Below are 21842 nucleotides of genomic sequence, written 5' to 3'. Positions count from 1 at the left end.
AGAGAGAGCAAGCGACTGCACAATGACAAAGAGAGCTACAAGCGTAACACAAGCGAACCACCCTCCTCGACGCCTGAACAAGCGGACCTCTGAACTCTCCCTTTCTTTCCCGCTCACCTCCCTCCACCGCGCCACTTCATCGTCTCGCGCATCGCCTCGCCGAGCGTCGAGGTCGCGTCGAAGCAGGCGTTCTGCAAGCTGCGCTTCTGGACTTCTCCCTCGAGAGCCTTCTGTTCGGCCGTGCGAAAGTCCTGTGGCAACCGTTCAGGCGTCAGCTCTTCTCGCTCGACACAGGCGAAGGAGCGAGACGCACCGCAGACGAGCACACAACAAGCTTCGCAACCTCAAACTCCCCATCGACGACCTTCATCCTCAACGTCCTGTTCCCAGGCGTCTTGAGGTTCTGGTACAGGAAGCGGACCTTGGTGCGGTACGCCTGGGTCGGGGTCATCTTGTCGCTCGGAAGGTTCTGGTCCCAGACGGCTTGCTCGATCTCGATAGCTTTGGCGGCGAGCGTCTTCGTTTCTGCGAAAGTCGACTCCGGGAATTAGCCTTCGCTCCGTGGGAGAGGGTGACTTGTACGCACCGGCTGTCGAGTGGCAAGCGATTGCGTCGTACAACGCCTCACAGCACGACGCCCTCACCTTGTTGGCCTTTCCCGCCTTCCCGACCTTCTTCTCACCCTCATCCTCGCTCTCCCCTCCCTTGCTCTTCTTCCCTTTCCCCGTCGCTCCAGGAAAGATCTTGTCAAAGCAAACCGAGTCGGTCTCGTGCGTCCTTGCGGGCGGAGCGGACTCGCGCGCTTTTTTGGAGGCGGGCGGAGCGAGGTCCGGGTCTGGAGTGGCTGACGCAGGGCGCTTGAGAGGTGCCGGCGGAGTCGAGGTGGTGGCGGGGAGGGAGGGGCGACGCGTCGAGAGCGACGGGCGGGGAACGGTGGGAGAGCTGGACGTGGACTCGGGCGGAGAAACAGTCGCGGTCGTCCAGCGAGGCTTCTCCTCCTTGACCTGCGACGACTTCGACTCGGCAGCAGGAGGCGAGCTAGCCTTCTTGATTGTGGTCGATGTCGAGGCGGAAGCGGAAACCGAAGCTGCGAAGGTCCCCTCCCCCTCCGTCAGTCCCGCCTCTCTCTTCTCGCTCGGCAGGCAAAGCAACGCACGTGACATGCTCCTCCCCTCCTTCGGCAGCACCGCACTCCTCCACTTCTGCACGAGCGCCTTAGCTTTCGCTGTAACTTCAGGCGAGGAGGCGGACTGGGCGACTTTGTTGACCGTTACGCCGATTTTGGTTTCCTGCGAGCGTGCGAGCCGGATGTGAGTCTCGCCAACCTATCTCACGCCTGACGGCGCGACCGAATCGCGCAGCGCAGACAAGAAACGGGACAAGCTCACCCTGAGCAATTCCTCCGTCGCCACGACGCCCTTGTCCAGCTTCTCCAGCACGTCGAGACACGTCTGCACGTCGTTCAAAGAGTCAATGACCAGCGCGAGAGCCCGGCGAGAGCTGTGTGACGGCCAGGACGCGCCCTCCACTCGACGGTCCTCCTCGCGTGCACTTCCACCCGACCCGCCGAACAACGTGCGTTTAAGCCACTCTGCAGCCCGCGCACATCTTCTCCTCCCGTCTCCTTCCACCCGCTGCGACCCTCGTCCACCCCTCGTCCTCCTCCCCCCTCACCCGCCAAACGCGAGCAGAGCGAAACGCACCTTTGCGTCCCCCGCCCCCTGCGCACTCTGCAGCATCTTCCGCAGTTCCTGCACAGTCGTCGCGTCGAGCATCGTGACGTGTGAGAGCGGGTGGGAGGGGAGATGAGGAGAGAGGAGGCAAGGGAGGGGAGGATGGGACTGCGGGAGGGTCGGTGCGCTCAGGTGGGAGGATGAGCGCGCTTCGTCCGGGAGAGATGTGCAGTACAGTGCTGTGGAGCACACGAGTGGCGGAAGAGCGCAGGGAGGAGGAGAACGCGAGCGAAGAAAGCTGAGTTGCGAAGGTCAACCTCCCAACAACGAGCGGAGCGAGCAGCAACAACCGCAGAGCGTGTTTGGAGAGACAATAGTAGGCGGGATAGTATGGCAAACACTTGCGACACAGGCAAGGGATAGGGAGGGACTTTTGACGAGGAGGCGGGGAGGGAAAGAGACAAAACTTGCGCGAGGAGGAGGAGGGAGAACAGACATGTCTACTCCGAGTACTCGTTGTTGATCTCCTCCGGCTTCTCAATCTGCACAGTGACGAACGAAGGGACGAGTCAGTACGTGCGTTCGTCCAGCGAAAGGCGAGGGAAGTGGGCGCGAGCGACTCACAAACCGCTTGATCCTCTCATACACCGTAAACACGACCGCCTGACCGGGCGCGACACGCGCGACACGAGGCGTGATGCCCTTGTAGAATGCCGAGGGTCCTTCTTCCCGGAACATCTGGCCTGCGACGGTCGAGAAACGGGTCCATGCGGTCTCGCCTTTGAGGGCGGTGGCGCGCTGGATGCGGGTTCTGCGGGGACAGGAGTCAGCTCGTCGTTCGAAAGAGGGAGGGATGGAGAGCGCACTTGATGGTGTCGATGGGAGCGTTCGTGAAAGGTCCGACGGCGCCCGAGATCAACCCGATGATGGACGTCTGCCACGCGGGGAGACCGCCGTCCGGGTACTCGGGCTGCCACTTTTGCAGCAGGCGCTTGAGCTCGGTGTAGGCGGTAAAGTTGGCGGCTGTGCGCGCGAAGAATCGGCATATCGTTAGTTCCGGCACGAAGCGAGATCCGACGAGAGCGCTCGTGGGTCGCACGCACCCTGGTTCGTCGCCTGCCTCAGCGCCGTCAAAGCCACACCGCGGTAAAGCGTCCTCGGTCCCTCCTCGCGGAGGATGACGAAGAGCGCGTGGGCCGCGTTGCGGTACTTGGGAACGTCGAGCGGGTCCGTCATCGAGTGCACTTGGGCTTGCAGGCGGATCTTGACGACTTCCATCGGGCAGACGACCATGACTGCTTCTGTCACTCCTGCGCCGAGACCGGCTGCGACGGGGGGACAAGCTCTTGTCAGTCCGCGTCATTCCCCAAGCTTGTCAGTCCATTGGGTCGGGACGCACCGAGGAAGATCATGGAAGAGGAAGCGACGCCCGTCTCCTTGTTCGCCAAGAACCCCTTGTACTGCTCAAACGACGCAAACCGAATCGCCATCTTGGGCACGATACCCGTCACGACCGCTCCCAATCCCTTGTACAAGCCGAGGGGCGACTCTTTCGCGACGATGTGTGCGCCCGTGGCGATGAATCCGCGGGGCTTGACCTGCGCGACAGAGGGGAGTTAGATCCCGCGGCTTGTCGAGGTTTGGACGGAGAAGGGGAAGACGCACTCCGGCCTTCCTGCCGCTCTTGCTCAGTTGCATGCGGACCTGTCGCCATGCCGGACCGTTCAAAAAGTCAGCTCGTTGCCCGTCGGAACAGTCGGAGAATAGTCCGCATTCATCTCGCCGCACTGTTCTCACTTCCGACAGCTCCTGCAAGCGCAGGAAAGTCCGCACGCACCTTGATGGTGTCCAGCGGGTGGCACACGAGCGCCTCTGCCAGTCCTGCTCCTCCGCCCGCAAGCAAGTGGATACCAATCGGCGTCTTCTTCTTCGGGTCTGCCTTGGATGCGGGTGCCATGTCTGCCGTGCAGAATCAGGTAACGTTTCGGACGGTCGAGCGAAGTTCGGAGGAAAGCGAGGGGAGTGAACGGGCGGGTCAGCGTTTCTTGAGTCGGCGAGGAGGGTGGGGGAAGCGGAACGGCGTGCGCACCTGCGTGGGCTGTGCGAGTGTCTGTGGGAGGGAGATGCGGTTGCTGTGGATGCCAGGCGGGCTGTTTCTGGGCGCACGGAGCGGGTGAGGGAGCGGAAGACGGTTGCCGGAGTTGGGTTTGGTTTGCGAGTGGGAGATGTGCGGGTTGCGGGTGAGCGCGGGTCTTTGAGGGTGAGTGAGTGTGAGCTTACAGAGTAGCTGTGTACTGTTACTACGAGTCACACGAGCAGTACGAGGGAGAGGACGAGGGAGAGAAGTTGCTCGTGTGCGGTTCGTTCCGAAGTTGTCAACCCGGCAAACTCGCAAAGTCCGACCGACTGCAGCCAGCGTCACTCTTGCTAAGTTAGCTGCTAAGGTCTAGTACTAGCAGGGTTACCCGAGGACAATCAACCACTACACTCGCTCACTCGCTCACTCGCTCACTCGACGCTGTCCGCGGCCCCGCACACTTGGCCGGAACAGCTCTCCGCAGTCCGCACGCGAGTACGGCTCGAACAGGGGAAGGTGTACTGTACCCTGCATTGTCAAGCGAAGACACCTCCTGCCTCAGTACTCGAGCTCGTCGTCCATCTTGGCATCCGACGCCGCACTGACAGCCGCAGCCGCCGCGGGCTGCTCGTCGCTGGCCCCGTTTTCCGTCGCCATCGAGACGTCGTCCTGCTTCGACGCCGACGCCGACGCTGACACTGCTGCTGCCCCTGGGCTGGTCGAACGACGCGCGCCGTCATCGTCGACCGCCGTTTTGCCCGCCGCCGCCGCATCCTTCGACCTCGACCTGCTCCTCGATCGGGACCTGCTCCTCCTCCTGCTGGCCGCGGGACCCCTCGCCGTTCTCGCGTCTCCATCCTCCTCCATCCTCTCCTCCTGCTCCCTCCTCCTCTTCTGCCTCTCGACCCTCTGCGCCCTCTCCTGCTCATCCCCCAACTCGTTCCTCCTCTTCTTGGCCTCCTCCAACTTCTCCACCTTTTCCCTCCTCACTTCGTCCCAGTCTTCCCTGTCCCTTCGGATAGCCTTCTTCGCATCCGAAATCTGATCTTCGATCCGGTCTTCTTGCGAGGGGAGCAGGCGGTGGGGGAGGTAGTAGATTGGGCGGACGGCGCGCGGGTCGGTCAGCTTCATCGCGTGGGGGAGGCGGGGCATGAAGGGGATCGAGATCGAGTCGGTGGTGGTTGGCGGAGAGGAAGGGGCGAAGGTCGTGCAGAGGAAGCCGGCGAGGTCGAGTTTGGCGTTGTGCCGCGTGCGGTACTGCGCGCGCGCGGTCATTCGTCAGTGCACGAGCTGTAGAGACCGTAGACTTGTCACTCACGATAGCCTCGGCATGCGCAAGGTTGTCTTCCCTCCGATGCACCTCATTCTTGACCTCCCTCAACTCCCTCTCCCTCCTCTCCTTCTCCTGCGCCTCCCTCCTCTCCTCCCTCAACCTCTCACTCAACTTGCCCTCCAACTCGGCCCTCTTCCTCCCCGCATCCGTCTCCTCAACTTTCCTCACCTCCTTCTTAGCACGCTGCAATGTGCCCAACATCATCCCGAACATCCGGTTGCCACGCTGGCGAGCTTCGCGTTTGAGCCCTTCGAGCTTTTGACGCTTCTCGGCGCGTTGCTCGTCGGTTTCGGCGGGAGGAGGAGGGGAACGAGGACGGGTGGTCGACATGCCGGCTGTCGCGGGTTCAGAGGCGGCGGGAGGAGCGGCGGTAGACTCCATCCCCTCAGTCGCCGGGTCCGTATTCGTCCCATTCTCCGCAGGCGCGGCGGCAGCCTCGCCCGTTGCAGATTCAGGATGAGGAGGGGGAGGGGGAGCCGAGTCGCCCGCTTCCTCCGCAGAGACCATCGCCGCGTCCCCGTTCTCCTCCACCTGCGCTTCTGTACCCTCCGCAGATGCGGGCGCCTCCATCCCTGCTGTTGCGGGCTCCGTCTTGGAGAGGGGAGGAGCGGTGGATGATGACGAGGGACCTGGGTCGGCGGGGCTACGGGCGTGTAGAGCGGTCAGCTAGAGCGCGTACTGAGTGTGGAGAGAGTCAGACAAACTGCGAGTCGGACATCCTGGTGAGAGGCGGGCGGGGGGTGCGAGGAGAAGGTTCGCAGGAGGTCCTCGAGAGGTTGTGACTTTCGAGCGGTCGCTTAGAGGTGCGCTTTTGCGCTCAAGTCGATGAAGCAGGAGTAGAATTGACACCTCACGCGAACGGGAAGGGAAAGGAGCTTTCTCCTCGCGCCAGCAAACAGCATCGAAATTCGAAGTCACTGCCAATGCACACCCGAAGAGCTCACTACCTATTCCTCGCCCTGTACAACGGTCCTCCTGAACCACTGCAGCTCGCGGCACTTCTCCCCACACATATGAGCCTGCGCGTTCTCGAGGTTGATGAGGCGGAGTGTCCCGTCGTCGGCCACAACGAAGTTGCGCCCGGCAGCGTCGCCATGCTGCAAGCCTACTTGGTGTAGCCGCTCGAGGAGGCGCAGACCTTGCAGCCTGCCAGAAGGGAAGGAATATATGAGCCAAGGTCAGGGAGAGAACGAGAGAAAGTCCGCACGCAACGCACTTTTGCTCGCGAGTCCAGTCTGAGAAATGCGACATCACCATACCCGCGTCCTCCATAATTATCATCTCCCCTTCGCCCGTGTCGGAGCAGAAGCGCCCGCCCACGACTGGTGTAAGCGGCTCCAAACCCTCCTCTCCCTCTCGCCCGAGCGCCATCTCGAGCTTTCGGTAGTTCTCCATCTCCGAGGCGAGGCCGTCATACGCGTGGGAGACCTTGATGAGCACTGAGGCGCCACCAATCTTGCCGCGATATACCCTGCCAGCCGAACCGTAGCTGACGGCGTCGTACCCCATCTCGAGCGTGATGTCGTCTGTACAGCTGAATTCTTCATCGCCGCCGTTGCCCGTCGAAGCGTTGAGCCGCTTTGCAGATGAGCGGTCAGGCGAGGCCGCCGGTGTCGCGAGGCCGTTGATCGTGGAGGGGAGGAGCGGCGGCAGCCTCACGAGCGTGTCCTTTGCTTGCAGACCTTGCCAGGTGCGACGAAGCGAGGGGATCTGCAGGCGCAGATATTGTCAGCACGGGGGTATCGCGAGCGCAGCAGATTGACGCTCAACGCACCGACCGCAGCTTGAGTAGGACGTCAATTCCACAAGTCGGTACCGGCGAGATCTGCCTCTTGCACTGCATTAGCGCCGTCTCCTCGAGACAAACGTCCGAAGAATATACCTCTGAATGACTTGCTATGCGTGGTGGGCTGTTGGCGGAATCGGCGCGCACTTGCGAAGACTTGGTCTCGCCTCCCGATCCGCCTGAAGGCCATTCGCGCGCCGCCTCCTCGCCAATCGACGCACCACTCGCTCGAACTCCGCCACGAGTAGTCGCCACGCTTGGACGGCTCAGCTCAGCCGGCGGTTCCTTCCCGTCGTCCGTCCCTCTGTTATCCTCACCCTCGCCTCCTGGCAGAAGCGGCGGCGGTGATGACGAATTCGCGGAGGGAAGGGCGGATGTCGCCGTCGAGGCGAGGCGAGGGTCGCCCCAGAAGAACAGCCCACGCGAAGCGTACGCTTGGACTACGGTGCGATAATAGGGCTGGGTGAGGACGAAGTTCGAGAAGAAGCGAACGTAGAGAGGCGGAAATAAGGGAAATGTTTCTTCGAGGAGAGGGGCGAGGAAGACGTTGAAGAGGCCGCCAGCGAGGAAGGGGGTGATCGGGGAGAAGAGGAGGAACGAGCCCTGCGCCGAGTCGACCGTCTTGGCTCGCGGCGGCGGGTCTGCGATAACTCGGGTCAGTGCGACAGAAGCGACGAGCGGATTGTTTAGCGCACCAGAGTACGGCGCCGAGAAAACCGGCAGCCAGATTTCGACGACCGCCTCCGACGTGCTCATCACGACTGCGGAATGAGCCTGCCCGCCTTCAGCCTTGTCCATCGAGCAGTGCATCTGTGTGATGATTCTCAGAACGTCGAACGGCTGACTTCGTAGCGAGAGCGAACCAACCTTCTGCATGAGGACCTGGCTTCCCGTCGCGACGATTTTCTTCTCATTGCGGGTCCCGGTCTCCTCCTTGAAGCTGAGCGGAACGCTCTTGCAGTTGAATGGGCGGACGTAACTGAGGCTGCCCTTCTCGCTCGCCTTGTACTCGAAGTCGTCGACGTACGCGAGGAGTCGGTCGAGCGGACGCTTCGCCTTCAGCTCGATCAACATGAGCAAGAAGGCATCGCCCTTCTGTTTCCGCGGCAACTGGTTGAGGTAGCGCACGACTCGAATATTTGGGCGCAGGCGGTCCTCGTCCAGGATCTGGTGGTCGTGGCTCAGTTGAGGCTCGTATCCGATCGTCGCGCCAAGAAGAGCGGAAAAAGCGATCAAAGACCGCTCGATAATGGTGGACAACTTGATCGTGGCGCCTTCGTTTTGCTCGCGCTCATCGTCCAACGCCCTGTCGGAAGAGAGGGAGATCAGCCTGGGGAGGCTCATGATGTTGCGTCCACCCGCTGACTCACTGTCGCCTGAAGCAAAACGTCTTGAGCTCGCCTATCGCTTCAAGAGCGTCGGTCCGTCTTGGCTCCGGCAGATCCCACAACACGTCCGCAAGCGGTCGGTCAAGCAATGCTGCTGCGCCCCGTCGTTCGAAGAGTGAGGTGATCTGGGAAGCGTTGGACTCGGCGTATGACTTGATCAGATCCGTCTGCAGCGTGCAGCACAAGGGGGCGCGGCTTCCGCGGTCAGACGATGAGGAGGAAAGGTAGTCGCTCAGAAACCGCGTGTCGGTAGATTCAGACTCCTGAAGAGCGTTCGTCACGTCGAGCTCGTTGACTCCTAACGCTCCAGAAGACAGCAATGTGCGTGGGCCGCCGAGGTGGCGCGTCTTGCAGACGAAGTCGATGCAGGAGAGGTACTTCCGAAGGGGATCGCCAGGCAGGCAGGAGAAGGGTTGAACGCGGGAAGCGAGAGTCTTCTCCTGAGAGGAGCAAGAGTCAGTACAGATTGCTGCATGGACCTGCGGAAACGTACAAATTGTCGGCGTTCTCCTTGTAGTTCCCTGCTCAGACCCGATAGCGCCAGACGTCGCGCCGCTTCGTCCTGCAAGTACAGCGGCAGTTTGTTGACGTAGTCGATTTCGTCTGGTTCCAAGGAAAGCAAGACCTCTTCGATCGTCTCGAGTTCGTCCACACGATCCTCGTCGTGTCGGGACGTGGACGTCATGTCGGCAGGCTCTTGAAGCAGGCAACGGAGCGTAAGCGGCAGAGGTGTCGCTGCTTTGAACCTCGAGTGAGCGGTAGCAAGCCAGCCTGGGGCGTCGAGCGAGAGCAGCGGTGATGGAAGAGAGCAACCTGTCGAGTTGTGTCGAGGCGAAGGTTTGGAAGAGCCCACCTCGCCCAGTCAGCGCCAGCCATGTCGTGAGTTGTCTAAAGGGGTACACCAGTCTACCGAGCCACCGAATCCGCTGACCCGCCTTTCATGCTCTCCCCGCGACCCTCCCTCTCCTCATCTTCGACAGCGACATCGCCATCCTCGCGAGCCAGAACAGGTCCGAGATGGAAGCGGCGCAGAATCGCGCGCTGGAGAGGCAGGAGACCGGCCAGGAAGGCGTCGCTTCGAGCTTTATCTCGGAGAAGCAAAGGAAGAAATCCTACTGCAAATGCAAGCGAACGCTTGCCCCTACGACTGACTCTTGACGGAATCTCGACACATCTTCCTGAACCACTCGAGCTCGCCGCACTCGCCGCCGCAGGTGTGAATCTGGGCATGCTCGAGGTCGATGAGGCGGACCGTCCCGTCCGGCGAAAGGACAAAGTTCTGTCCGTGGACGTTGTTGTGCGACAGGCCGGCACGGTGGAGGCGTTCGAGGAGACGGAGAGCTTGTTGCCTGTACGACGCACCCGTGAGCAAGGGCGTGAGGCGGCGAACAGGACGCAAGACTCACCTCTGCTCGAGCGTCCACTTCTCAATCCACCTCGACATGACCTCGCCGCCATACTCCATCACGATCATGTCCTGCGCATCCGTCGTCGAGTAGAAGCGACCAACCACGATCGGCGTGATCCGCTCCGAGCCGAGAACGCCCTCCTCGCCCATCGCCTCCTCCAGCCGCTCATACATGCACGCCTCGCGCTCGAGCGCATCCTCAACGTTGTGCGTCTTGAGAACCAGCTCGACACCTTCGTATGTCGCGCGGTAGACGGCCAAGTTCCCTTCCTGCTTCAAGCGGGCTGGATGGGCGAAGACAGGCGGGAGGTCTGCTGGATCTCGAGCGCTGCGGCTCGCGGCGGCTTCGGCGGTGAGGAGCGCTGCGCCAATGTCGAAGTCGGAGGGGTTGAAAGGCGGGATGGTTGCGAGGAGGCTGGGAGGGAGGGCGCTCGTGGGAATGGTGATGGTCGCAAGCTCGTCGTACGATTCGCGGGACGAGACGGCCGAGAGGGAGTTGTGCGAACGAATGAACTTGTCGTCGGCCGGCGCACCCGGCCAACGCACGCGGAGTTTGGATGCCTGAAGCAGGCGAGAGAGTGTAAGAGTGCGTTTCGCGTCAAAAAGAAGGAAAGGGAGCGCACCTGACGAAGTTCCTCGAAAGCCTGCTCCATGCTCACCTGCGTCGCCGTTGTGGCTTTCTTGCCTCCGCCATACTCGACAGCGTCTCCCATCACCGACGCATCGTCACCCGACGTCGCCTCATGCAGCCTCGGGTCGCCAAAGAGGAACAAGCCCTTCTCCGCAAGCTTGTCAAGCGTCGGGCGATACTTGTCCGAGGCGAGTACGCGGGCGGACATGCTGCGCACGTAAGCTGGCGGATCTTGCGGGAACGGTTCTTCGAGGATCGGCGTGAGGAAGGCGCGGTACAGCTTCGGGGCGAGGTTCGGCAGGACTGGCGAGAAGATGGGGAGCGATGACTGCGCCCACTCAGCGACGGTCTCGCCGGGAGCTGGCGCTGAAGGGCTCGAGGCGGTCAAGATGGGATGTGCTCGTGCTCCAGCAAAAGAAACGCACCTCGATAAGGCGGAGTGAAAAGTGGGAGATAGACCGCGACGACGACGCTCGTGCGGCTAAAGATCATGGTCGAGTAGCGGTCGCGAGCGCGGTCGGTCTCGATCGGACGCTGAGACTGCAACATGTGTGGGTCAGCTTACGTCGAACCTATGGAAAGCGAACGTCAAGCACCATAGCGAGCAATGCCTGACTCCCGTTCGCATAGACGACGTCGTCCTCCTCCGTCCAGCCGACCGCGACGTTGTCTTCGGTGAAGTCGAAGAGAACGGTGTCGCCCGTGGAAGACCCGCCGCGCCCAGACACTTGCCGCACGAAGTCGAGCAGCTGATTTGCCTTGAGCTCGCTGAATTCGAGCAACGTGACAATCGTCAGGGAGACTTGGCCTCCGCACGACCAACTGCGGCCGAAGACGGATTGCGCAAGTTGTTCTGCGGGCGAGGTTGGCGGATCGGGCACAGAAGAAGAAAGGGTATCCGGGTCCGTGAGAGGTATGTCGAGGAGAAAGGCGATGAGCTGCATGAGCTTTGGCGTCGCATGATCGTACTCGTCGAACAAGCGGTTCGAATGCCACGATCGGTGCGATGACAGGCCGTAGCACGACAAGAAGAGTGCAGTGAGCGCCTTCGGGCGTATAGCGTCAGGCAAATATGCGATCAGATCGAACAGGCTTCGGTCAAGGACGTCTTGACGGCCGACTCGGGTGAAGAGCGCGTTGAGCGAGTCTGCAAAGTCAGCTTCGAACCAGCTCAGGAGATTTGGTTCGACGCTCGCAAGCTGCGGAGTGCGACTGCCAGTGCTGCTGGGAGAAGCGATGTAGGCAGAGAAGGGCTTGGTTGGCGCGAGGACGGTCGGAATCGTGCGGTCCTTGTCCTCCTCGAAGCGTGTGTGGCCTGCGCCGATGACAGCCTTAGGAGGTTCGAGGTATACTCCTCCATCGATGCGAGGGTGGCCGGTCATCTCGAGCGCATTCAGGAACTCGCGAAGGGACGAGTCGGGGGTGCAGCCGAAGCAGTCGACGGACGAGGCGATCTCCTCGCGCTGCGTTCCAAGCGAACCGCCGGGTTAGACTGTCAGCTTGCTCGATGTGTGCTCGAGGCGAGATCTTCGCGTACCCAGTACAGGCGTCTGCCCTCCTCCCTTTCGCGGACGAGGTCGAGTGCGAGAGCGCGACGCTCTTCTTCGTTGACAAAGTCCGGCCTGTCAACGAGTCGCCGGCCGACAGGTCCTAACAAAGCCAGAAGCTCGTCCAGTGTGCGGGTATCGTCTGCCATGCTAGGCGAGACGGGGAGGAAGGGTGAAGGAGGCGTCTTGGGGTTTTGCGGAAGGATGCGCTCGGATGCAATCGTACAGTCAAGCTCTGAGAGGCCTGTGCGAGGATATGCGAGCCAGCCTGAGCCGTTGAGTGGAAGCAGCGGTGGTGGAAGAGGGCAACCTGTCGAGGCGAAGGTTGGAAGAGCCCACCTCGCCCAGTCAGCACAAGCCATGTCGTGAGTTGTCTAGAAGCGTACACAGGACCATTGCATCCAGTACACCTGCTGACCCGCCTTCCCCGTTCTCTTCGCGACCATCCTTCCCCTCATCACCTCGCCCGCCAACTCGACAGCAACGTCGCCAACCTCGCCAACCAGAACAAGTCCGAGATGGATGAGGCGCAGATTCGCGCGCTGGAGGAGCACGAGATCAGCCAGGGGTGCGTTCCAGGTCCCGATTCGAGCGCTTCTCTCGAGGACGGTTGGCACACGAGGGAAGGCGAGAAGGGGCGGCTGCGAGCGGACAGCGGTATCGCCTCGTCGAGGGCTGCGATAGAGTTGCGCGGGGTGGATGGCTTCAGCTGGCGACCTCGCCTCCTGAAATGGACGCCCTCCTCCCGTCGCGATATGTCGCTGACTTGCACCACACCCTGCGCTTTCTTCTGTACCAATATACAGTCCCCTCTCCGTCTTGCAAACAGCGGTGCGGTCCGGCTCGCAGGTCCTTGTCGCCCTCCGCAACAACCGCAAACTGCTCGGCAAGGTCAAGGCGTTTGACCGGCATTCGAACATGGTGCGTCCGGTTCTCTAGACTCTCGCTACACTGAAGTCGTCTTCGACGATTGAGAGACACGAGCGCTAACAGTCGCTTCCCGTGCTATCGCAGGTCCTCGAGAACGTCAAGGAGATGTGGTTAGTCCTCGCCGTCCTCCTCGCTACTACGCTGCATGCGAGAAACGCTGACGTCTACCCTCGCAGGACTGAGGCACCAAAGTCGAAGAACCGCAAGCCCGTCAACAAGGACCGGTTCATCTCGAAAATGTGTACGGCCCGCCTTCGCCTGCCTGTGCTGAGGACTCCGCTGACGATCCTTGCTTGCTGCACGCAGTCCTGCGAGGAGACTCCGTCGTGCTTGGTGAGCGCGACCCGCAGCCCGCTTGCATGGATTTGTGCTGACCTCGTCCTCCCCTACAGTTCTCCGTAACACCTAAAAGCGCTTTGCTGGAGCGAGGATCGCAGTCACAGCATACCCTGATCGCGTGGAGCCACTCTCGCTTGTAACATTAATGTTCAAACACCGCACTTTGACGCGGACGGAAGCGCTAGGGAAGTTGCGAGAGTTGCATACGAAATAGAGATCGCTACGCATCGTTGTCGCTGTCGCCGAGTAGGTGCGCGTAGTCCTCGGCGCTGGCAAAGGTCGGCAGGTGCTTGACCTTGCGCTTCTTGCTGCTCTTCTTGCTCCGCGCCTTGTCCTCCTCGTCCTCCTCGTCGTCGTCCGATCCGCCGCCGAGCATGATGTCCTCGTCCGAGCCGAGCAGGTCGTCGTCGGCCTCGACGAAGCCGTCGGAACCATCGTCGCCCTCGTCCTCGTCGGGGAAAGCAGATTTCCACTCGCCCTCTTCCTCGGCGGCACCAGCCTTTCCTTCCGCACCTTCGTCCTCCGAGTCCGTGTAGTCGTACTGCGCGAGGTCGTCATCGTCGGTTATGTCCACGCCGCTCGCCTCCTCGTCGAGCAAGTCATCGAGATCCGAGTCGCCCTTCGCCTTCGGCATGCTCTTCCGCATCGCCTTCCAGATCTCCTCCTCCATCTCCTCGTCCGTCTCGGCCTCGTCATCCTCGACGTCGTCGCCCATCGCAGCCATCATCTCGTCCTCATCGAAGCCAGCGCCATCGATGTCGCCGCCTGCATCCGCGATAGACTCGGCATCGCTGCCCTCGGCCTCCTCGTCGTCCGAGTCGCGCGACTTGCGAGACTTGCGCTTTGTCGCCGCAGCCGCCTTGTCGCCATCGAGCGCGGCCTTCGAGCTGAAGAACTTGTGGAAGAAGACCTAGGGAGGAAGGGGGATAGGTCAGCGAGAGAGAGGAGGAGGAAGGAGGCAAAATTCAAGCTCACCTGGTCGGCCGGGATGTCGTGCACATTCCGCTTCCTGAACTGCTCCGAGTTGACGGGTACCTCAGCCTTGCTCGCTTTGTGCGCGCCCTTGACCAAGACGACCCGGTTGGTCGAGTCCTGACCCGCCAAGCCGGGCTGCATCATTGACGAACCCTTCGATGACGCCGCTTTCTTCGCTTCGCGGTAGACGAAGCGGTCGAGGAAGGCAGCGACGGAGTACTGCTCGAGGTCGGATGTCGCGGAGATGGGCTCGCCGGAAAGGACGGCCGAGGCGTATTGCACGACAGTCGGGTGCCAGTGCGACAGGAGCGGCATCTGCAGGCATTGATCGTCAGCGGAGAGGGAAGACTCGACAATAAGAGTAAAGTACCAGCTCCCACAGGCAACTGCTCTCGGCGTGCGCAAACTTCGGCTCGCGCTTGCGACCGTCGTAGCTGTCCAGCGCGTGCGAGTCCCGCTCGCCCTCCGGCAACTGAGCCTGAGCTTCAGAGACAGCCGCCAGCTTGGTCTTTTCCGGGATCGTGACGAGCGTGCGGAGGCCAGCGACCGTTGCCATGAGCTGCAAAAGCGCAAGAGTCAGTACGCGCCGGACAACGCAAGCAAATCATGCGCACCTCGCCGACGATGAAGAGACCGCCGAGAACGAACGTCGTGTCCATCCCGCACAAGATCTGGATCAACCGCTTGACGAAAGCTGCAACTCGGTTTACATCCTGGTCCTGCTTCGTCGCCCGGAAGAGGAGGTTGAGGTACAACGCCTGCTTCGACGAGTTGGCGAGGCGGGGGTCGTGCATAGAGGCGTACAAGGCGCGGTAGAAGCGCTCGAGGATGTCCTTCTTGGCCGACGCGACGCGGAAGATGAGCAGGAGCGCCTGGATCGAGACGTTGAAGGTGCTGGTGTGGGTGATGCGGAACAAGGTGTCGAGGCGCTTCTTGAGGAGGTCGTCGTCGATCTTGGCGAAGGGGAAGGCGCGGTTGATACCGGTCAAGACGGCCGCAACGAGCTTGCTGTCGACGTCGTCGACTGCGTCCTCGCGCCCGTTCTCGTCACCACCCTTCTTGCCACCCTTCTTCCCCTTGACGTCGCCACCGCGCGAGCGCTTCTTCCCCTTCGCATGTTTGTCGCCCTCATCCGCGCTTCCTTCTCCCTCGTCATCCTTGTCCGGCAAGCGACCGAGAACGTCGCTGAACACTTCAAAGTAGACATCAACCATCTTGCCCGCGACGTCGGCCTGATCCTTCTTGAGCATGACCTGATTGAGGGTAACGACGCCGTAGTAGCGAGCGTTGTCACGCGCGTGGTCCTTGACGGCGGCGGCAGCAGCAGCCTTCTTCTGCTTCGCCTTGTCTTCGTCGTCTTCGAAACGCATGTGAGAAGATGAAGCGGCAGGCGCGGAGGCGGCGACGGCAGAAGTGCGCGGTCGGAGAACGAGAGCGGCGACTTCGCGGACAAGGATGGGGGTCATGCCGGGGTGAGTCTGGAGGACCTGGAGGAGATGGTGCGAAGTCTTCGAGGCGATCCCGCGGTTCGTGTCACCCTGCGAAACAAGAAGTCAGACGAACCCACGGATCCGCCCAGCGAGACAAGACGCACAAGCTTGTTGACCAGGAGGCGAAGGATGTTGCTCTCCTGCTCCGGCTTGTCGCGAAGGAGGCCAGAAAGATGCATGACGGCTTGCGTCCGCGGGTGAGGAAGCGGGTCGACAGACATTTGCTGCGAAGCGGAACAAGGTTAGCTAGGCTGGGAGACTTAAGCGAGCGTGGGAACGCACCTCGAGAGCCTGCAAGATCTGGAAAAACCAGCGCTTGAACCAGTCCTCGAACGTGAAGAGGACGAGACACCGTTCGACGTCCTCCTTCGTCAGGCCTTCGTACTCCGACACGGCGTATTTGCCCTTCTTCTCGAGCGCCTCGTACGCGGCCGCGACAGTAGCGAGAGCAGGCTGGTCGGCGAAGTAGCGGAGCTTGCGAGTTGGGCTGCCACCACTTTCGCCGGACCACCAGTCGACTACACCTCGCATGGCGCGCAGAGACTCGTCGCGGCTCTTCTTGCGGCAGAGGGCGGCGAGTTGGTCGAGGTAGGTAGTCGTGTGGAGAGGAGAGGACGAGACAAGCAGGAGAAGGGCGGAGATGCGGTCGGAGGAGGTACCGGACGAGAGGATTTGCTGGATGAAGACCTGGTCGGCCTTGGAGAGACCGGTCGGAGGGGGAGGAGCCGAGCTCTTCGCCGCCTTCGGGTCGAGAGAGGACGAGTACAGGTCGTTCTCCTTCTGCAGGAGGGCGCGACCTCGCTCGAGGAGGATCGTGACGAGTTCGGGTTTGGGTCGAGGAGCGGTGGCGGAGGGCGTGACGATGGGAACCGCGTACCATTGCGGCGTAGGGTCGACGATCTGTCAAACTGATCGTAAGCACAGTCAAGAGAGGCGAACGAAAGGAGCGTGCGCACCCAAGGACTCTTTCCACCCTGCAACTTGGCAGCCCGCTTCTCCTCCTTCGCCAGCTTGTCTTCCTCCTTCTTCAGCGCCTCTTCAGCCTTCGCCGCCTCCCTCTCCGCTCTTCTCCGCGCCTCGCGCTCGACCTTGGACTCCTTCTTCGGCGGAGCGGCGTCCACCTTCTCCTCCTGCTTCTTCTCCTCGACGACGGGCTGCTCGAGCGCCTCTTCTGCTGCCTCATCCTCATTCTCCTCGTCGCTCTCCTCGTCATCCTCGTCGTCCTGAGCAGCCTCGTCCTCCGAGTCCGAGGCAGGAGCAGCCGCGCCCGCCGCCTTGAAATCCAAACCCTTGACGAACGACTTCAAGTCCCTCAAGAGGCCGGCCTGCATCGCGAGAGTACGCGCAGAGTCAGCCAACCATCGTAGAGAGACCCAGAGCCCAACCAAGCGAGCGGACGCACCTCACCCTCCTCATCTCCCTCGACCTCGCTGCCGCTCTCGACGTCCTCGAGCATTCCGAGATCCGCCTCGTCCCCTCCAAGGGCCAGAATCTCGTCCCTCAGCACGCTGTCCACCGCCCTGCCTTTGCCCTTGCCGTCAGTCGACCCACCACCCCGCTTGTCCTTCTTGTCGCCGTTCTTGCGCTTCGGAGACGCAGCGGACTTGCTGCCGCCCGCTGAGGGCGCGAGCGCCTTGATGTAGGGATTCGGAGGAGCCATGCGCTCTACGGATGGTAGCACGGAGCGTGGAGCGAGGAAGGGTGGAGCCTCACCGCCTCACCAAGCTCAGGCAGACGAGGTTGACGGACTCCGCGGGGACAAGGTCGCCTTTTCTCTGCTGGTTCGCGTCTCCATGCGACAATGCTTTACTGGTCTTGCTTCGTACACTGTCTGGCTTTCGTTCGCTCCAGAGGAGGCGGAGGAAATTCGACTTTCGCGACCTGCGTCCTCCTCGACCTCAGCGCTTCCGTCCTTCCTCCTGCACATCACCAACGACACCTACGGAGCCTGCACTGACGGACAAAGACGAAGGGGAAAAGGGACGGCGGAACACGACGGACTCCGCAGCGCTGCGGGCAAACTCAACCTCTGCGAACGCTCCCCCATTGCTCCCCCCGCTCGCGCGCTCGCGGTGACGGACTGCTCGCTACAGCACCGAGCGGCGGACACGGTGCACGGCGCTTGGCTGTCGTGGTCGAGGCAGAGGAGCGGGAGGGAGACAGGTTCGCCATGGCTCGACCCGCACGTTCGTTGCCTTGTCTCCCGCCGGCCTGCGGGTGTGCACGACGACGAGGACCACCCCCTCTGCTGCTCGAGGGGAGCGAGCCTTAGCGATGCAGATCCCTTGCCCACACCGTCCCTCGACCTTCCCAAGTATGGATACCGAGTTGTCGGGACGCTGACCCGACCAGCCGTACCTCCGGACATGCCCAGCACGACGAATGCAGGATGATCCGCTCGCTCGCTGGCACGAACCTGGGTGGATGTGGTGGCGCAGGACGAGGAATCAACGAGGGTTCAGGCCTTTCGCGTCTTTCCTGTGTCCGTCTCGAGACGGCGGTCGTGCGTGCGGTCCTTGGACGGTGTGGAGGTGGCGCCAGTGCGGGCATAGAAGCGCGTTCTTGCTCGTACCAGTCGATCCGCTGTGGGTCCCCCCCTTCACTGCAAATCAAACGCCGTCCTCGTCCCCAACGAACCTCGCGAGGACCACGCACGAGCGAGCAGCGTTGCTCGTGCTCGTGCAATACGCGCGCATACCGCTCGGGAGCCAGCGAGTTCTCGACCTGCGACACTCTCCAGGAGCCCATCCCTTCTGCTTGCGTTCCTCGCTGCCGACACTCGACTCGCCGTTCTCGCCCTCGGGTGCGCTGCCGACCAGACCACTGCGCTCTGCACGGACAGCAGCACCGTCTGCAGGCGACGACACGGCACAGGCTGCCCGCGCGCGCGGAACCGAGCGACCAACCCTTCACCTCATCACGGCTGGTTCTGTCGGCTCGGTCGCAGCGGGTGCGCGCAGGGCAGTGCAGGCAGTGCAGAGCTAGGGCATCGAGGTGCGCATGCCTTCACACAGTCGCTGCGCGAGCAACGCTGACCGCCCGCACTTCCAATTCCGCGCTGCTCGGCGAACAGCAGTCGAAGCTCGCGCTCGCCGTGCGGACGATTCATCGGTTCCCTGCAGACTTCCACTCACGCACGACCATCGCAGCGACCTCTCGAATCCACCTCGTCGAGCGACACCCTCCAAGTCTCCCCGCTTCGTCTCCTCTTCCCCCGTCGGAACTCGCGGTCACACTCTTGCCCCTTGCTCGTCCGCACCGCACGAGCGCTAGGGTTCGAGGTCACCCATGGCCGACCCCGCCTTCCGAGGCTTCGTCGAGACGACCCTCGACGCGCTCCTCATCTTCGAAGGCTGCAAGCGCGGCCTCTTGCCCAAGATCTCGCGGCGCCTCCAGGACTTTGAGAAGCGCGAACTCGTCGTATCGGGCGCCGTGTTCGTCTTTGACGAGGAAGAGACGGGCATCAAGCGGTGGACGGACGGGTTGACCTGGAGTCCGTCACGAACGTTGGGCAACTTTCTCGTCTACCGCGAATTGGACAAGAAGGCGGCGTTGCAGAAGATCCCTGTGACGACAGGAGGCGACGGTGCGAATGGGGAGGATGACGAGGAGGGAGGGAGCGGCGGGAAGAGCAGGTTGTTGGGCGGGTTGACGAGCAAGGCGGATCCGGTAGACGACTCGTCCGACCCGAGCCGGCCAGGTAGCTCGTCTGCAGCACGGCGGTCGCTCGGCGATGGCGGCGGAGGCTCGCAGCAGCTCGACAGGGCGCGGGAACGCGCCCTCGTCGGCAGCTTGACGTCGAGCTACCGTTTCCGCTCCGACGGACTCGTCAAGAAGACCATCTCGCTCAACGGCCTCCACCTCATCGGCTACTACCGCATCGAAGACGTCACGTCAGGCCGCCTGCGCACCCCGTCTTCCCATCCCGAACTCGTCTCGATCGATGTCTCGTCCGCCTTCCTCGCTCCCGCGCTTTTTCGGATCCCGCCCATCGTCGAGATCGGACCTGACGGATCGCTGAGGTACAAGGGCGAGGCGGATGCGCCGCTCTCGCCGTTGACACGGTCAGGCTCGTCTCAGGGCTTTCCTACGCCCGGGCTGAGCCAGGTGCGTTCTCCCACTTCTCCCATGCTGGTCAGCCGTACTGACTGTCGCCTCGCCAGTCCCGACCCGCGTCCTCCGACTCGTCTTTCCTGCCGGGCATGCTGCCCAGTCCCGGCGGCGGCTGGGACTACACTCCGACTGTCCCAGCACCAGGCTCCCCTCGACGCGGCGCCATGTCTTCCTTTCGCGCCTCGAACCGCTTCGATCCCTACTCCAGCTCCCGCTTCTCTCCCACAACCGCCAACTTTCCCGCCAACGCAGCCTACCCCTTTCCCGCCGTCCCGCTGAATACGCCGCCTCCGCCTCGAAACGCCTTCTCACCCGTCGGCGAGAGCTCGCTTGCCTCTACGAACGACGGCTACTTCCAGTCCCGAACACCGCCTGTAGACGGCGGAGCAGGGATGAGCGTGTCGGCGCCAATGACGGAGGGTTGGCAAGGTCCGCAGGGAGCGGTGTATCAGCCTCTGCCGCCTCCTCCGAGTCGAGGCGGTGTCGATGCTATGCCGAACAGCCCGTCCTTCTACCAGCCTCGACGATCAATACCCTACGTCCCGACGACCGACACCCAATGCGCCAACACCATCTTCGCCTACAACCCTCCTCCACCTCCTCCCGCTCCGAATGCTCCGCTCACAGCGAGCCAGTACGCGCACTACCGCGCGCCGAGTACCGCGACGGGCTCGATCACGCCGCAGTTCAGCGCGTATCAGCCGGTGCAGGCGTATAACCAGCACCAACAGGCTGCGCTCGCTCAATCGCACAATCAGCAGCGCCAATACGTCTCGCCTCTCCCACATCCTCCTTCAACCGGTGGGGAAGCATCCCAGTCCCCGTTCGCCACGCCTCCCGCAACCAGCCACGCCGCTCGATCCGTCTACCCTCACCCGTCTCAACAGCCTACCCACTCGCGAACGACTTCATCACACAACTCGCCTGCGACGCACTGGGCTCCTCCGCCGCCTCGCTCAGGCGGGCCAATCCAGGAGCCGACGAGTTCGCTCGCGCAGCAGGCGACGTCGCTCATGAGCGAGGTCTCGCCGCATAGTCCGGCCGATGCGGGTGGAGACTCGAGGATGCAGAGGCAGCAGCAGGCGGCGATGCAGGCTGCTTATGCGTCTGCTGCGTCGTACGGACGAGCACAGCATGCGCAACAGCAGCAGCAGGGAGGGTGGCAGGCGGCGCAGCCGCAACCGCAAGGCGAGCAGGCGTACCCGTACATCCAGCGGCAGCACACGCCGAGCGGACTCGTCGCGGCGATAGCGAACGAGGAGGTTGTACCTGCTTCGGGCCACGGACTTGGCGTCAGCGCGTACGGCGAGATCGTTCCGGCTTCGACGCTCCCGCCGCGACAAAGGTCGTCGACGACTGCGTATCAGCAAACGAGCTTTCGGCAGTCGATGCCCGGGCAGCCGTCTGTCTCGCTCTCGTCGCAGCATGCGTATGCCGCGCCGCCACCGCCTAATCACTTCCAGCAGCAGCGATACGACGGTGGCGTCAGCCCGCTCAATCAGCATCTGTCCGGCATGCTCGAACGAGACAACGAGCGCGGCGGTGTCAACGGAGGGAACGCTGGATGGACGAGCATCAAGCGCGAGACGCCCGGTCCTGTCTCGCCGCCCGTCCAGCACCAGGAACCTCCGCCTCTGCCGCCGCAGTCTATGCCCTACGCCCCGCCGCAGTACCAGCACTACCCGCGCCCCGATCAGCTCCCGCCTCCTTCGAACCAGCCGCAGAACCCGCAGCAGCAGTGGTGGCCGAACGACCCGTCGTGGCAGCACAGCTTGCGACCTGACGGTCAATGACCCGCAACGACCGCCGCCGCCCACACACGAAGCGCGCGGCGCGCTCTTTCTCTCTCCCGCCATTGCATCTGTCACCGCCGTTCAGTCGTACCCTTCCGTACCGTTGTTCCTCCGTCGCATTTCCCTGCCGTTCTCGCACTTTGGGCTAATCGATCGCAGCCGTGCCCTCTCGCATACCCGTTGGCCCTTCCGCATGCCCTCTCTCCTCGCCCTGCATCTTCCCCGTTACCTCCCGTTAGAGCTGCGCAGTTTCTCCTCGCAACGCTTTTCCTTCTCCTGTGTATAGCCGCAGCCCTACCCACGTCTCTCCCTTGCATTGCCATTCATGATCGCTCATCACGCAGGCTAGAGTTACAACA

The 21842-nt window shown here is 62.3% G+C and overlaps 8 protein-coding genes across 8 annotated transcripts; 2 read left to right on the top strand and 6 right to left on the bottom strand.

Moving 5' to 3' along the window:
• Positions 1-113: 113 nt before the first annotated feature.
• Positions 114-1775, bottom strand: RHTO_05008 (transcription elongation factor S-II; the record flags this gene model as incomplete). The annotated part of the gene is made up of 6 exons (XM_016418671.1): positions 114-251; positions 314-525; positions 587-1087; positions 1157-1289; positions 1389-1451; positions 1704-1775. The coding sequence occupies 6 exons, from the start codon at positions 1773-1775 to the stop codon at positions 114-116; spliced, it is 1119 nt and encodes a 372-aa protein (XP_016275947.1).
• Positions 1776-2173: 398 nt separating this feature from the next.
• Positions 2174-3630, bottom strand: RHTO_05007 (mitochondrial carrier protein, succinate:fumarate antiporter; the record flags this gene model as incomplete). Its single annotated transcript, XM_016418670.1, has 7 exons — positions 2174-2215; positions 2298-2484; positions 2540-2696; positions 2777-2998; positions 3073-3271; positions 3339-3377; positions 3511-3630. The coding sequence occupies 7 exons, from the start codon at positions 3628-3630 to the stop codon at positions 2174-2176; spliced, it is 966 nt and encodes a 321-aa protein (XP_016275946.1).
• A 678-nt stretch (positions 3631-4308) lies between these two features.
• Positions 4309-5801, bottom strand: RHTO_05006 (Pinin/SDK/MemA protein domain containing protein; the record flags this gene model as incomplete). The annotated part of the gene is made up of 3 exons (XM_016418669.1): positions 4309-5007; positions 5069-5726; positions 5788-5801. 3 exons carry the CDS (start codon positions 5799-5801, stop codon positions 4309-4311), a joined length of 1371 nt encoding a protein of 456 aa, XP_016275945.1.
• A 229-nt stretch (positions 5802-6030) lies between these two features.
• On the bottom strand, positions 6031-8942 carry RHTO_05005 (protein kinase-like domain containing protein; the record flags this gene model as incomplete). The annotated part of the gene is made up of 8 exons (XM_016418668.1): positions 6031-6229; positions 6291-6793; positions 6858-6908; positions 6966-7510; positions 7565-7679; positions 7737-8175; positions 8240-8697; positions 8751-8942. 8 exons carry the CDS (start codon positions 8940-8942, stop codon positions 6031-6033), a joined length of 2502 nt encoding a protein of 833 aa, XP_016275944.1.
• Positions 8943-9398: 456 nt separating this feature from the next.
• Positions 9399-11992, bottom strand: RHTO_05004 (protein kinase-like domain containing protein; the record flags this gene model as incomplete). Its single annotated transcript, XM_016418667.1, has 6 exons — positions 9399-9606; positions 9664-10226; positions 10289-10662; positions 10722-10836; positions 10893-11759; positions 11834-11992. The coding sequence occupies 6 exons, from the start codon at positions 11990-11992 to the stop codon at positions 9399-9401; spliced, it is 2286 nt and encodes a 761-aa protein (XP_016275943.1).
• Positions 11993-12203: 211 nt separating this feature from the next.
• On the top strand, positions 12204-13182 carry RHTO_05003 (small nuclear ribonucleoprotein D2; the record flags this gene model as incomplete). Its single annotated transcript, XM_016418666.1, has 7 exons — positions 12204-12208; positions 12325-12411; positions 12650-12764; positions 12858-12883; positions 12950-13014; positions 13080-13106; positions 13166-13182. The coding sequence occupies 7 exons, from the start codon at positions 12204-12206 to the stop codon at positions 13180-13182; spliced, it is 342 nt and encodes a 113-aa protein (XP_016275942.1).
• Positions 13183-13332: 150 nt separating this feature from the next.
• Positions 13333-17237, bottom strand: RHTO_05002 (CCAAT-box-binding transcription factor; the record flags this gene model as incomplete). Its single annotated transcript, XM_016418665.1, has 8 exons — positions 13333-14022; positions 14088-14402; positions 14458-14646; positions 14702-15625; positions 15682-15801; positions 15860-16477; positions 16534-16902; positions 16980-17237. 8 exons carry the CDS (start codon positions 17235-17237, stop codon positions 13333-13335), a joined length of 3483 nt encoding a protein of 1160 aa, XP_016275941.1.
• A 1628-nt stretch (positions 17238-18865) lies between these two features.
• On the top strand, positions 18866-21483 carry RHTO_05001 (cAMP-independent regulatory protein; the record flags this gene model as incomplete). The annotated part of the gene is made up of 2 exons (XM_016418664.1): positions 18866-19684; positions 19741-21483. 2 exons carry the CDS (start codon positions 18866-18868, stop codon positions 21481-21483), a joined length of 2562 nt encoding a protein of 853 aa, XP_016275940.1.
• Positions 21484-21842: the final 359 nt, after the last annotated feature.

The sequence above is a fragment of the Rhodotorula toruloides genome (assembly GCF_000320785.1).
Source record: "Rhodotorula toruloides NP11 unplaced genomic scaffold Scaffold3, whole genome shotgun sequence".
Lineage (NCBI taxonomy): Eukaryota > Fungi > Basidiomycota > Microbotryomycetes > Sporidiobolales > Sporidiobolaceae > Rhodotorula > Rhodotorula toruloides.
This window is presented reverse-complemented; position numbering and strand designations above follow the sequence as displayed.